This window comes from Rhinopithecus bieti, unplaced genomic scaffold (genome assembly GCF_001698545.2).
Source record: "Rhinopithecus bieti isolate Rb0 unplaced genomic scaffold, ASM169854v2 scaffold_62793, whole genome shotgun sequence".
Classification (NCBI taxonomy): domain Eukaryota; kingdom Metazoa; phylum Chordata; class Mammalia; order Primates; family Cercopithecidae; genus Rhinopithecus; species Rhinopithecus bieti.
In genome coordinates this window covers 534,998-549,931 of record NW_016824412.1, presented here as the reverse complement: position 1 = coordinate 549,931, position 14,934 = coordinate 534,998, and the positions used below count along the sequence as shown (strand labels likewise).

At 35.1% G+C, this 14,934-nt stretch overlaps 1 protein-coding gene across 7 annotated transcripts in view; it reads left to right on the top strand.

Moving 5' to 3' along the window:
- The window catches only part of ATP2C1 (ATPase secretory pathway Ca2+ transporting 1), a 166,398-nt gene that overhangs the window by 87,622 nt on the left and 63,842 nt on the right, over window positions 1–14,934 (top strand). For all 7 annotated transcript variants that reach the window (XM_017862315.1, XM_017862309.1, XM_017862314.1 and 4 more), the window contains one exon: window positions 14,748–14,903. In XM_017862315.1, the coding sequence (XP_017717804.1) occupies window positions 14,748–14,903 (156 nt within the window). The remainder of the gene's footprint in view (window positions 1–14,747; window positions 14,904–14,934) is intronic.

The window sequence follows — 14,934 nt, the reverse complement described above, 5'->3', positions numbered from 1 at the left end:
TGTCAGTATGGATTAGTGTGTATTTTATCTACTCAGCAAATATATATTGAAGACATTGTGAATTTTTTATTTTATTTTTATTTGTTTTTGAGATTGAGTCTCACTCTGTTGCCCAGGCTGGAGTGCAATGGTGCAATCTCAGCTCACTGCAGTCTCCGTCTCCCAGGTTCAAGCAATTCTCCTGCCTCAGGCTCCCAAGTAGCTGAGATTACAGGTGTCTGCCACCACGCCTGGCTAATTTTTTAGTATTTTTAGTAGAGACGGGGTTTTGCCGTGTTGGCCAGGCTGGTTTTGAACTCCTGACCTTGGGTGATCCACCTGCCTCAGCCTCCCAAAGTGCTGGGATTACAATCGTGAGCCACCGCTCCCGGCTGACATTGTGAATTTAGTAAGAATTATAAGCATATGTCTTGTGGGGTAATTTATTAGTTATTATTGTTTTCCCCCTACTTGTTAACTCTGCAAGCACTTCATCAGCACATTTTATTCTGCAGTACTGTAGTTAGGTTGATTTTGTTCTAGTTAATCCACTGTTACAGATATAGTTGAACATTTTTTATTCTCTCTACCTTAATTCTGCCCTATTTGTTTTGCCTATTACCTGGTACCCCAAACAGACTTTTACAACTACTTTGACTGCAGATTGAAATAACCTTCTTTAAAGAGTTGGGGGTCTTTTATCCTGCATCTAAATTTAAATGTACTGAGTTAAGATATAGGCTGATAAAGTCAGTTTCTCTTCTGGACGCAGAAGCTGCTGGTTTTTTGAAATTAAATTGGCTTATTGGAGTTTTGTTGGCTCAGTTTGGCTGTGGTGATCTTTGGATAATTTTGTAAGGCTAGCTGGTCATTTAATACTACTGTATGAAATAAACTCTCATTTAGGGTTTAAAGGAACCAGAAAACTCCTTAGTCAGCTTTGGGATATCATTAATTTCCTCCAAAGCACATAGATTTCACTTTAGAGAAAGCAAGTGAACTTCTGCTATGTAGTTAGTTCCCTTACAGACTAGGCCTAAAGCCAGGGTTGCAACTTCAGTGTCATCATTTTGCAACTGTCATAAATTTTAGTGCTTTCAGATTTTGACTGTAAACTTGCCTGGGTCCTCAGCAACTTCTTGTTAGCACATTCAGTGACCTGACTGCTGTACAACTTTTGTCTGGTACAACTTTTATCTTCATAAGCTGTGTCTTAACTTGGGCTGCTTTTAACAAAATACCATGCTATTTATTTTTCACAGTTATGGAGGCTGGAAGTTCAAGGTCAAGGTCTGGCACGGTTTGGTTTCTGGCGAGGACCCTTGCTAGCTTGAGATGGCTATCTTCTTGCAGTGTCCTCACGTGGCAGAGACACCAATTTCTCTCTCTTCCTCTTATACAGCCACTAATGGCATCATTAGGACTAGCCTCATGACCTCATCTAATCCTAATTACTTCCCAGGGCCCCATCTCCAAATACTATAATGTTGACTGTAGAGCTACAGGACATGACTTTTTGGGATACATAGTTAAGACTGTAACAGGTTGAGACTGCCATTTTGTTTATACTTTTTAAAGACTAATATTGATAACCTAAGGAATTGTGTAGTTTTCCCCTTGCCTGTATCAGGTTTTCAGAAGCCAGTGGTTGAGTCAAGATAGTTTTCCCGTGGTATCCACTAGGGATCGGTCCTAGTAGATCCAGTGAGAGCAAAATCCAAAGATGCTCAAGTCCCTTATGTACAATTGAGTAGTATTTATATATAACCTCTGCACATTTTTCTGTATACTTTAAATCATCTCTAGATTACTTATAACTCCTAATAAAATATAAATGCTATGTCAACAGTTGTTATACTGTATTTAAAAACTTTTATATTGTTTTTTACTGTTGTATTTTTTGTATTTTTTTAATTATACTTTCTTTGAATATTTTCCGTCTGTGATTGGTTGAATCCACTGCTGCAGAGGGAGGACTGTATGGTTGGTGGCAGTGGCCTTTCCAGCAGGAGCCTGAGAGGCATTGATGGAGCTAGGACAGTAAAACTTAGAGGAATTGAGCTTTGGGCATGTTCTTTGTTTTTTTTCCCCCTGAGGGTTTTTATTTTAACTTTTAGTGTTATTTGAGAAGAGGCACCACTGGCCAATTACTTGATGATAACCAATGAATTGGTCAGACAATGACTTTAGATGAAGCAATCTTATTGACTATGTATGCCTGGATAACAGTACATTTTATTTTTATTTTTATTTTATTTTATTTTTTATTATTATACTTTAAGTTCTAGGATACATGTGCTCAACGTGCAGGTTCGTTATATATGTGCACATGTGCCATGTTGGTGTGCTGCACCTGTTAACTCGTCATTTACATTAGGTATATCTCCTAATGCTATCGCTCCCCCATCCCCCACCCCACGACAGGCCCTGGTGTGTGATGTTCCCCACCCTGTGTCCAAGTGTTCTCATTGTTCAGTTCCCACCTATGAGTGAGAACATGCGGTGTTTGGTTTTGTGTCCTTGTGATACTTTGCTCAGAATGATGGTTTCCAGCTTCATCCATGTCCCTACAAAGGACATGAACTCATCCTTTTTTATGGCCACGTAGTATTCCATGGTGTATATGTGCCACATTTTCTTAATCCAGTCTATCATTGAACAGTACATTTTGCCTTTGTGAAAACACAGCATATTTTCGGTATAGTTCCAGGTAAAGTCGATATCAATATTTGAATAAATAACTCTTTGTAAGAAAAAACAGTGTGAGGGTCAGATGAAAAAAGGTTGTTTTTTTTTTGTTTGTTTGTTGTTTTGTCTTTTGAAAATGTTTTACCTCTCTCAGCTATAACTTTCTAAGCCCAATAATACATCGCTTGAAATGATAGCAAGATTTTCTTTCACTTGAAGTTCTGAATAAGTCCATTGACACTTTGCTTTGTGGTTCATATGCTTACAGTTGGCCCACATCATTTTTTTAAACCTGTTTATGATCTGATGATTTTCTAAATGTATCAGACTTCTTTCAGAGAATTACCACTTGGGCTAGCAGCCAAGATTAAGCTGTTTTTATGATACTGGATTACCAGACCATTTTAATTTGGGCAGAAAGGTTAGTTCTATTAGGAGTCAGGATCTACTGAGGCCAAGCTCAGGAATTCAAACTTAAGAACACGCCAGTGGACATTATATTGTGAGCCATTTTTCAATCTCATGAATCCTTGTACTTTGTTATAGTATAGCAGTTTGGCTCAGTGAGTAGTTTTTGGTGTCTTCAGGGCTTGTTCCTTTCTGTTCCCTAGTTCTAAGGAGAAGTAAAAACCAAAGATAATGGGCATGATTGAGCCAGCACAGATATACTTTGGCTACCTGCCACCTGAAGGAGTCAGAAATAATCTCCTTGACTGGAACCCTATGTAGCCATTATGTTTCTATTTGTGAGGCTCACATTCTTGCACAGTCTGTTGTTAAGACCCACTAACAAGCAGCTGTCTCCACGTTGGGTAAATCCATTACTGGAGCAATCATTCTGTGTCAAGCATTCTGATTTCCTGAGTTAATAAAATACATGTTCCATTTACTCAATGAAAAAATATTCTGGTAAAACACAGGTTACAATTCTGATTTGGTTTGGTATGCTTTTTCAAAAAAATTTTTTTCAAATATTTGATAAAATGTAAACATATAGTGATATTTTAAATTTACTTATGTTGGTAATGAAGCTAATTTAGGCAATTGTAATCCATTTCTTAGGAAATTGGTCTGTTATGAAACCATTTTCGCCATTTAGCACATATTTGAAAACCATGTATGGCACATTGCACCAGGCTTCAGGGCTTCGAAGTGAAAAGACAGTTTGTGCCCTCCCCATTGGCAGACACCAACTTGTAAACAACTGTGATTCAAAGAATGATACGTGTCTGCTCATGAAATGAATTGACTATGTGAGCTTAGGCAAGCCGCTTGATTTTTTCAGGCCTGTTTTGTCACTGTGACATAAAGTTGCCCTAGAGCAATTCATTCCAACTTCTAATGGGCATAGGAGTCAGCTGGGCTCTGTTTTGGCAGGTGTGGGGTGGGGCCTGAGATTCTGCATACTTAACCAGCTTTTAGACCATGCCAAAAGCACTAGTCCATCCACCACATTAAAAAATATATATATATATTAAAACAGCTTTATTAAGATATAATGTGCATATCATACAGTTCACACATTTAAGGTGTATCATTCAGTGGTTTTCAGTATATTCACAGTTGTACACCCATCACTACCATCTAATTATAGAGCATTTTCATCACTCTCAAAATAAAACTCTTACCTTTTAGCATTCATTCTGCATTTTCCCTGCCTCTAGCAGCCACTAATCTGCTTGCCACTGAAATACATTTGCCTATTCTGGACATTTCATATAAGTAGAATCATACAATATGTAGTCTTTCATGTCTGGCCTCTTTCATTTAACATAATGTTTTAGGTACTCCATTCAAGTATGTCATTGTTTTTTACTGCCAAATAATTTTCCGTTGTAAGGATTTATATCACATAGTTGGTGAATTTAATCCATTTACACTTACAGGGATTGCTGATAGGAAAGGACTTCTGTTGTTACTTGTTTCCTATTTGCATTATCTTTTATGTTCCTCAGTTTCTCCATTGTGCCCTTCTTTGTGTGTTTTTTTTCACACCCCTCCGATTGATTTTTTTTTGGATGTACCTTTTTTATTTCCTCGAATTCTTTTCTCTGCATACTTTTACTTATTTTCTTAGTGATTACATGTGGATTACAGTGAACATCCTAATCTTATAACAGTCTAGTTTGAAGTGATACCAACTTTGCTTCAGTAGCATACAAAATTGTACGGCCCACACCTCCCTCATCTTTGTTATTGTTGCAAATGACATCTTTATGCATTCTGTGCCCATTAATATAGATTTATAAGCATTTTATGCATTTATACATTTTAATTATATAGGAAGCAAACACAGGAGTCATGAACTCAACATACATATGTTTACCTACATAGCTTCATTGGAATTCTTTATGTCTTCATATGGCTTTGAGTTACTTTCTACTTTCTTATTTCAGCCTAAAGGGCTGTCTCTTAGCATTTCTTATGAGTCAAGTCTGACTAGTGATGAACTTTTTTAGCTTTTGTTTATTTAGGAATTTAAAATTTCTCCTTCATTTTAAAAGATAATGTTGCCAGATAGAAAATTATTGGTTGACAGTTTTTTTTCTGAGTATTGTAAATGTCTGTTCTTTTGACCTCTATGTTTTCTCATTACTAATAAGCTATTAATCTTAATGAAAATTCTGTTATGTGATAAGTTGTTACTGTGGCTGTTTTCAAGATTCTGTCTTTATCTTTCAATGGTTTGATTATAATGTGTCTCATTGTGGATGTCTTTGAGTTTATTCTATTTGGATTTCATTGAGCTCCTTGGTTGTGTAGATTTATGTCTTTCATCAAGTTGGGGAAGTGTTCAGCCATTTTATCTTCAGCTATTTCTGTCACCTCATTTTCCTTCTGAGATTGTACTGGCATACCTCATTTTATCATGCTTCAAAGATAATGCATTTAAAAAAATATATTAATAGATTTGTGGCAACCCTGTGTCAGGCAAGTCTGTTGGCGCCATTTTCCAACAGCATGGTGCTCACTTTGTGTCTCTGTGTCACATTTTGGTAATTCTCACAGTATTTCAAACTTTTCAGTATTATGTCTATTATGGTGATCTGTGATCAGTGATCTTTGCTGTTACTGTTAAAATTGTTTTGGGTCACCATTAACTATGTTCATGTAAGACCATGAATGTAATCAATAAATGTTGCATATTTTCTGACTGCTGCATTGTCCAACTGCTCTTTCCCTCTCCTTGGACTTTCCTGTTCTCTGAGAAACAACAATATGGAAATTAAGCCAATTAGTAACCCTACAGTGGCCTCTTAAGTGTTCAAGTGAAGGAAATATCACATGTCTTTCACTTTAAGTCAAAAGCTAGAAATAATTAAGCTTAGTGAGGAATGCATGTCAAAAGCCAAGACAGGCTGAAAGCTAGGCCTCTTGCCTCAAACAATTAGCCAAGTTGTGAATGCAAAGAAAAGTTCTTGAAGGAAATTAAAAGTGCTATTCCAGTGAACACACAAATGATAAGAAGTAAAACATCGTTATTGTGGATATGAAGAAAGTTTGAAAGGTTTTGATAAAACGTAAAAGCAGCCACAATATTTCCTTAAACCAAACCTAATCCAGAGCAGGACCATAACTCTCTTCAGTTCTATGAAGACTGAGAGAAGTGAGGAAGCTGCCAAAGGAAAGTTTGAAGCTTGCAGAGGTTGGTTCATGAGGTTTAAGTAAAGAAGCCATCTCTATAACATATAAGGGCAAGATGAAGCAGCAAATGTTAGTGGAGAAGCTGCAGCAAGTTATTCAGAAGATGTAGCTAAGATCATTGAGGAAGGTGGTTATACCGAACATTTTCAATGTAGATGAAACAGCTGTATCTTCTGAATAACTTTTCTGTATACTCGAATCAGAAAGTTAGCAATTTAAGCATTTACCATGGGATAAAATTAATTTCATGTATTGTTTTCAGTAATACATAACACTTGGTTGGTTTGGCTTTGAGTGTTAATAAGTTACATACATGAAGATTTTAAATTACATTGTCTTCATTTGCATAAACAGTGAAGTATCTTAATTTTGAAAGCAGAAGTAAGAAATTTTGTGATCAGGCAGCTATAGGTGAATATTTTGGAAGATTGTTTCTAGGGAGAAAATCCATTTCTAATTTGCTTTTAATGATTTGCTTTTAATTCTAGACTCGAGAGGTGATTGCCTTATCAGTATACTGTATGTCAAACAGTTCTTTAGCTTAAGAACTTATTTGTAGCTGCCAGTTGTTCCATGTTAACCTGAATTTTAAAAGTACTTTCTGCCTTTCAGGAAACCTTTGTGACTGGCATTTGATTTCTTTCTCCCTAGTGTTTTATGTGAATAATAATCTTGTGAATTTTCCAATCATTTTATTGTGTAGATGTTAAATATTTAGACTGTGAATTATATAGTCATCTTGATTCTTATTTATATTCTGATTTTGAACTGCTTTATAGCATATTCACACCTCCACCAGAGTGCTTGAAGAAGAATGAAAGTGCAAATCAGTTTTCTTGTTCATTAACAGGTCTTCTGAGGGTTTAGTACTTAAACTTTTGGCTAGGTGTTATGGGGCTGTCTGAGTCTTTGATTTCACTTTATCCTACCTTTCTCTCTCTCATGAATGCAATGAATAATGACTGTAATATCTTTCTTCTCAGATGAATTAAATTGTGACTTTATTAAACTGTAATAGGCTTGCCTCATTTATTAAATTCCACCTTTTCTTTCCCTCTACTCCCTCAAAACAACTTCCTAGGAAAACTCTTGCAGTCACTATTAAGAGAAAATAACTTGTGACTTAGAAAGTATTCGTATTCAACAGATAGTTGAAATCTTTGCAGATCGGGACATTGTGAGATTTAGACACATTGAATGATAATTTCAGTTTTAGTTACAAATTTATAATGATATAGAAAAAAATTAGGGCCCTGAGCCCCTTTTCTTCCGCATTAGCTTGTGTATTACACCAGACAAGGGCTCTCTTAAGTGATTGTTGTTCTGAGGCTGAAACCAAAGAGCTAGGTTGCTGACAGAGCCATGAAATCATGCTTTTCCTCTTTTAAAACAGCAGATTAAAAAAAAATTCCTTCTCTATTAGTCACTTCATGTTAGTATTTATCCATGTTTAAGATTTACATTTAAAGCAAAAGNATATTTTAAATTTACTTATGTTGGTAATGAAGCTAATTTAGGCAATTGTAATCCATTTCTTAGGAAATTGGTCTGTTATGAAACCATTTTCGCCATTTAGCACATATTTGAAAACCATGTATGGCACATTGCACCAGGCTTCAGGGCTTCGAAGTGAAAAAGACAGTTTGTGCCCTCCCCATTGGCAGACACCAACTTGTAAACAACTGTGATTCAAAGAATGATACGTGTCTGCTCATGAAATGAATTGACTATGTGAGCTTAGGCAAGCCGCTTGATTTTTTCAGGCCTGTTTTGTCACTGTGACATAAAGTTGCCCTAGAGCAATTCATTCCAACTTCTAATGGGCATAGGAGTCAGCTGGGCTCTGTTTTGGCAGGTGTGGGGTGGGGCCTGAGATTCTGCATACTTAACCAGCTTTTAGACCATGCCAAAAGCACTAGTCCATCCACCACATTAAAAAATATATATATATATTAAAACAGCTTTATTAAGATATAATGTGCATATCATACAGTTCACACATTTAAGGTGTATCATTCAGTGGTTTTCAGTATATTCACAGTTGTACACCCATCACTACCATCTAATTATAGAGCATTTTCATCACTCTCAAAATAAAACTCTTACCTTTTAGCATTCATTCTGCATTTTCCCTGCCTCTAGCAGCCACTAATCTGCTTGCCACTGAAATACATTTGCCTATTCTGGACATTTCATATAAGTAGAATCATACAATATGTAGTCTTTCATGTCTGGCCTCTTTCATTTAACATAATGTTTTTAGGTACTCCATTCAAGTATGTCATTGTTTTTTACTGCCAAATAATTTTCCGTTGTAAGGATTTATATCACATAGTTGGTGAATTTAATCCATTTACACTTACAGGGATTGCTGATAGGAAAGGACTTCTGTTGTTACTTGTTTCCTATTTGCATTATCTTTTTATGTTCCTCAGTTTCTCCATTGTGCCCTTCTTTGTGTGTTTTTTTTCACACCCCTCCGATTGATTTTTTTTTGGATGTACCTTTTTTATTTCCTCGAATTCTTTTCTCTGCATACTTTTTACTTATTTTCTTAGTGATTACATGTGGATTACAGTGAACATCCTAATCTTATAACAGTCTAGTTTGAAGTGATACCAACTTTGCTTCAGTAGCATACAAAATTGTACGGCCCACACCTCCCTCATCTTTGTTATTGTTGCAAATGACATCTTTATGCATTCTGTGCCCATTAATATAGATTTATAAGCATTTTATGCATTTATACATTTTTAATTATATAGGAAGCAAACACAGGAGTCATGAACTCAACATACATATGTTTACCTACATAGCTTCATTGGAATTCTTTATGTCTTCATATGGCTTTGAGTTACTTTCTACTTTCTTATTTCAGCCTAAAGGGCTGTCTCTTAGCATTTCTTATGAGTCAAGTCTGACTAGTGATGAACTTTTTTAGCTTTTGTTTATTTAGGAATTTAAAAATTTCTCCTTCATTTTTAAAAGATAATGTTGCCAGATAGAAAATTATTGGTTGACAGTTTTTTTTCTGAGTATTGTAAATGTCTGTTCTTTTTGACCTCTATGTTTTCTCATTACTAATAAGCTATTAATCTTAATGAAAATTCTGTTATGTGATAAGTTGTTACTGTGGCTGTTTTCAAGATTCTGTCTTTATCTTTCAATGGTTTGATTATAATGTGTCTCATTGTGGATGTCTTTGAGTTTATTCTATTTGGATTTCATTGAGCTCCTTGGTTGTGTAGATTTATGTCTTTCATCAAGTTGGGGAAGTGTTCAGCCATTTTATCTTCAGCTATTTCTGTCACCTCATTTTTCCTTCTGAGATTGTACTGGCATACCTCATTTTATCATGCTTCAAAGATAATGCATTTAAAAAAATATATTAATAGATTTGTGGCAACCCTGTGTCAGGCAAGTCTGTTGGCGCCATTTTTCCAACAGCATGGTGCTCACTTTGTGTCTCTGTGTCACATTTTGGTAATTCTCACAGTATTTCAAACTTTTTCAGTATTATGTCTATTATGGTGATCTGTGATCAGTGATCTTTGCTGTTACTGTTAAAATTGTTTTGGGTCACCATTAACTATGTTCATGTAAGACCATGAATGTAATCAATAAATGTTGCATATTTTCTGACTGCTGCATTGTCCAACTGCTCTTTCCCTCTCCTTGGACTTTCCTGTTCTCTGAGAAACAACAATATGGAAATTAAGCCAATTAGTAACCCTACAGTGGCCTCTTAAGTGTTCAAGTGAAGGAAATATCACATGTCTTTCACTTTAAGTCAAAAGCTAGAAATAATTAAGCTTAGTGAGGAATGCATGTCAAAAGCCAAGACAGGCTGAAAGCTAGGCCTCTTGCCTCAAACAATTAGCCAAGTTGTGAATGCAAAGAAAAAGTTCTTGAAGGAAATTAAAAGTGCTATTCCAGTGAACACACAAATGATAAGAAGTAAAACATCGTTATTGTGGATATGAAGAAAGTTTGAAAGGTTTTGATAAAACGTAAAAGCAGCCACAATATTTCCTTAAACCAAACCTAATCCAGAGCAGGACCATAACTCTCTTCAGTTCTATGAAGACTGAGAGAAGTGAGGAAGCTGCCAAAGGAAAGTTTGAAGCTTGCAGAGGTTGGTTCATGAGGTTTAAGTAAAGAAGCCATCTCTATAACATATAAGGGCAAGATGAAGCAGCAAATGTTAGTGGAGAAGCTGCAGCAAGTTATTCAGAAGATGTAGCTAAGATCATTGAGGAAGGTGGTTATACCGAACATTTTCAATGTAGATGAAACAGCTGTATCTTCTGAATAACTTTTTCTGTATACTCGAATCAGAAAGTTAGCAATTTAAGCATTTACCATGGGATAAAATTAATTTCATGTATTGTTTTCAGTAATACATAACACTTGGTTGGTTTGGCTTTGAGTGTTAATAAGTTACATACATGAAGATTTTAAATTACATTGTCTTCATTTGCATAAACAGTGAAGTATCTTAATTTTTGAAAGCAGAAGTAAGAAATTTTGTGATCAGGCAGCTATAGGTGAATATTTTGGAAGATTGTTTCTAGGGAGAAAAATCCATTTCTAATTTGCTTTTTAATGATTTGCTTTTAATTCTAGACTCGAGAGGTGATTGCCTTATCAGTATACTGTATGTCAAACAGTTCTTTAGCTTAAGAACTTATTTGTAGCTGCCAGTTGTTCCATGTTAACCTGAATTTTTAAAAGTACTTTCTGCCTTTCAGGAAACCTTTGTGACTGGCATTTGATTTCTTTCTCCCTAGTGTTTTATGTGAATAATAATCTTGTGAATTTTTCCAATCATTTTTATTGTGTAGATGTTAAATATTTAGACTGTGAATTATATAGTCATCTTGATTCTTATTTATATTCTGATTTTTGAACTGCTTTATAGCATATTCACACCTCCACCAGAGTGCTTGAAGAAGAATGAAAGTGCAAATCAGTTTTCTTGTTCATTAACAGGTCTTCTGAGGGTTTAGTACTTAAACTTTTGGCTAGGTGTTATGGGGCTGTCTGAGTCTTTGATTTCACTTTATCCTACCTTTCTCTCTCTCATGAATGCAATGAATAATGACTGTAATATCTTTCTTCTCAGATGAATTAAATTGTGACTTTATTAAACTGTAATAGGCTTGCCTCATTTATTAAATTCCACCTTTTCTTTCCCTCTACTCCCTCAAAACAACTTCCTAGGAAAACTCTTGCAGTCACTATTAAGAGAAAATAACTTGTGACTTAGAAAGTATTCGTATTCAACAGATAGTTGAAATCTTTGCAGATCGGGACATTGTGAGATTTAGACACATTGAATGATAATTTCAGTTTTAGTTACAAATTTATAATGATATAGAAAAAAATTAGGGCCCTGAGCCCCTTTTTCTTCCGCATTAGCTTGTGTATTACACCAGACAAGGGCTCTCTTAAGTGATTGTTGTTCTGAGGCTGAAACCAAAGAGCTAGGTTGCTGACAGAGCCATGAAATCATGCTTTTCCTCTTTTTAAAAACAGCAGATTAAAAAAAAATTCCTTCTCTATTAGTCACTTCATGTTAGTATTTATCCATGTTTAAGATTTACATTTAAAGCAAAAGTCTTCAAAGGGAAAACATGAGTTTTACGTCTCTTAGGGAAGGAATTCTGTAAATTTCTACAAGTATTTATTTTTAAATATTAGTGGATCTCTTTTCTAGTTAAGATCTTGGAAAATTTTGTGCAACTCTGATTGTTGTAACAAGCATTAAAGATGAGCTTGCTAAATAAAATGAACCTTGTATAAATTTACTTGTAATTCAGGAAATACATACTATTTTTCATAAATTTGCTTTATGTGTTATACCTGTCTTTTTCTATAAGTGGTTACAAAATTGGGGAGGAGAAATAATTTGTAGATTGATCCTTTAAATAAGAGGAATCTGGAGTTAAAATCTTTCCACACTGGAATTTTATCTGCATAGCGTTCTACCTCTATAATGTTGGGTGAGTTACTTAACCTTTCAGTGCCTGTAAAGCAGGGATAATAATAGTAATTACTTGCCTCATAGGAGTTGTTAGTAGGATTAAATGTGATAATTTAGCGTAGGTATGTAGCATAGTGCCTAGCAGATTGTAAGCAATGAAATGTCAGCTGATTTTTAGTATTGACATTATCTTTGAAGAAAGGCCCATTTTAAGATTTGTTTCTCTTGCCTTGCTAATAAATGTGTTACGTGAAAAGTTAAATAGTTCCAAGGTTAACGTGGAAAGAAAAGTCAAATAAATATGTTCCTTTAATAAAGAAAAATTCACTTACCTTTGAACATGGCAGGTGTTTTTTAAATCTTCAGTTGGGTTAAGGTAATGAACCCGAATTTATTAACTGGTTTGTGTTTGTATACACAATTAATGTTAAATGCAAAATCCTTTAATGTCTAAAGGACTATTGATCTGTGTTTTAAAGAATAATTTTTGTAAGCTTATTTTGATACGAAAATGCATTCCATTGTCATACTATCTAAACTTTTGGGAATTGCTAGCACAATTTTGTCTCTTTGGAGTTATATTTATTTTCATGATGAATATTTTAAAACTTACAATCTAATGTAAACTCTTATTTTTGCAGTTATGTGTTTCCCGAACACACAAACACACCAAGCATGTTCCTGCCCCCAAGGTCTTTGTACTTTTTTCCCTTTACGGGAAATCCACTCTCCCTAATTATGGCCCAGCCTTCGAGCTCTCAGGTCTATCAGGGCTCTGCAGAGGATTACCTGGTTTTGGGGAATGTTTTCTTCTAAAATGTGACTCTATCTTTATTATGTTTGTTGTTTTCCCCCACCTGGCATTGTATATTATATACTCGTGGTTGTTTAAAATCACTTTCCCATTATATCCAAGGGTAGAAACTTTGTTTTGTTCACTGCTGATTCTCCTGCTGTGTGTGATAAAGTACAGGGCATGGTACGTTGTAAGCAGTAATAAATACTTGTTAAGTGAATGTAGGAATGTTGTTGATCAAATTAAAACAGTTTTGTTGCAGAGATGAAGATTCTGTGAACCAATTTTTAATAATCATTTTACATGAGGTTATTTGAGGTTTTTATGCTCAGAAATGAACCATTTGAAAAGATGTAATTTATAACTTTTCACCCCCCGCCAAAAAAAAAGAAAAAGAAGATATAAATTTAGAACACTTCGTACATAGTGTGAACTGAGGATTAAGAAAGGCCTGATTGAGAATACTGACTCAACTTAAAATAGCAGTGATACTGTGCAGTAATTTATCCTGTTTTCTTTCCAGGAACTTGCTCAGTGCCTAACACTGATAGTCAATAAATGTTGGGTGAATGAATGAGCCTGTAAAATCAGTAAAGTCATGAACTAATTCTTAGTTTGTTAAAGAGTACCCTAAGGACCCTTGAATAATTGCTTCTGGAATAAAATGGGTGGAAGTTTGCAACAGAATCACCTGGAGGGCTTGTAAATACAGTCTGTTAGGTTGACTTTCTCTACCTTGTGTTGGAGGTGTAGCAAAGGACTCTTCTAACAAGTTCTGAGGTAGTGGATGTTATGCTGTCCTCCGTTGAGAACCTTTGCTGTATACCTGTATTCCTGTTGAGGTGATTCACATTAATGTATTGAAGGTTTTGAGAAGCACTGCAGTAGAGGAAGCTATTTAACTCTTAACTATTTCTGACTTACTTGGCCCTAGTCCTCTCCCCCACTTGTTTGTATGTATGTATGTATCTATCTATACTCTTAAAATAGTTTTTTTTTCCTTTTTTCTGTATGCTTGGGTAGGTAAATACTGTGTCAGGAGTGAAGCCTTCAAAATTGAGCTCTATTGCAGAGTTGGAAGATATTATGATAGTTATGATCTGCATGAAAACAATTGTATACATTTTTGAGTCTTGCAAATTATAATTTGGAATAAACGTAGGGATGTATAACAAGAATAATTTTATGAAAATTGATTCCAAAATGAAATGATTTCTAAGTGACATTTTTCCCCTTTATTCATGTATCACTTTCAGTCATCGTTGGTGGTTTTAATCTGCCAAGCCATTTTTCCAGAACTTTAGGGACTTGACAAAATTAGGAAATAATATTTTGTCATGAAAAGTTGAGTTTTCTCTAAGATTGAGTCTTAGCTAATGTCAAATTTTTCCTAGTTGTATTTTCAATTTTGGACTAATCTAGTCTCATGGTACAGCATCCTACTTTGCTTGTCTTAGATTTTGTTGACTTAATTGTATTTTAAAATATGATTGTACTGATTCTGGTCTTTTGTTTTAGAGTGATGGTTTTGATACAAGATGTGGCTAATCAATGGAAAAGGGATATTTGAGGAAGAAGTGATGATAGTTATGAACTCTAGAGATGTTAAATGTAGCACAAAATTTGAATCTGGGTTTCTTTATGTTCCCTAAGGCTGTGGATCTTTCCATTGATGAGTCCAGCTTGACAGGTGAGACAACGCCTTGTTCTAAGGTGACAGCTCCTCAGCCAGCTGCAACTAATGGAGCTCTTGCAACAAGAAGTAACATTGCCTTTATGGGAACACTGGTCAGATGTGGCAAAGCAAAGGTAAATTTTTTTTCCTGTTGTGAAAAAAGCA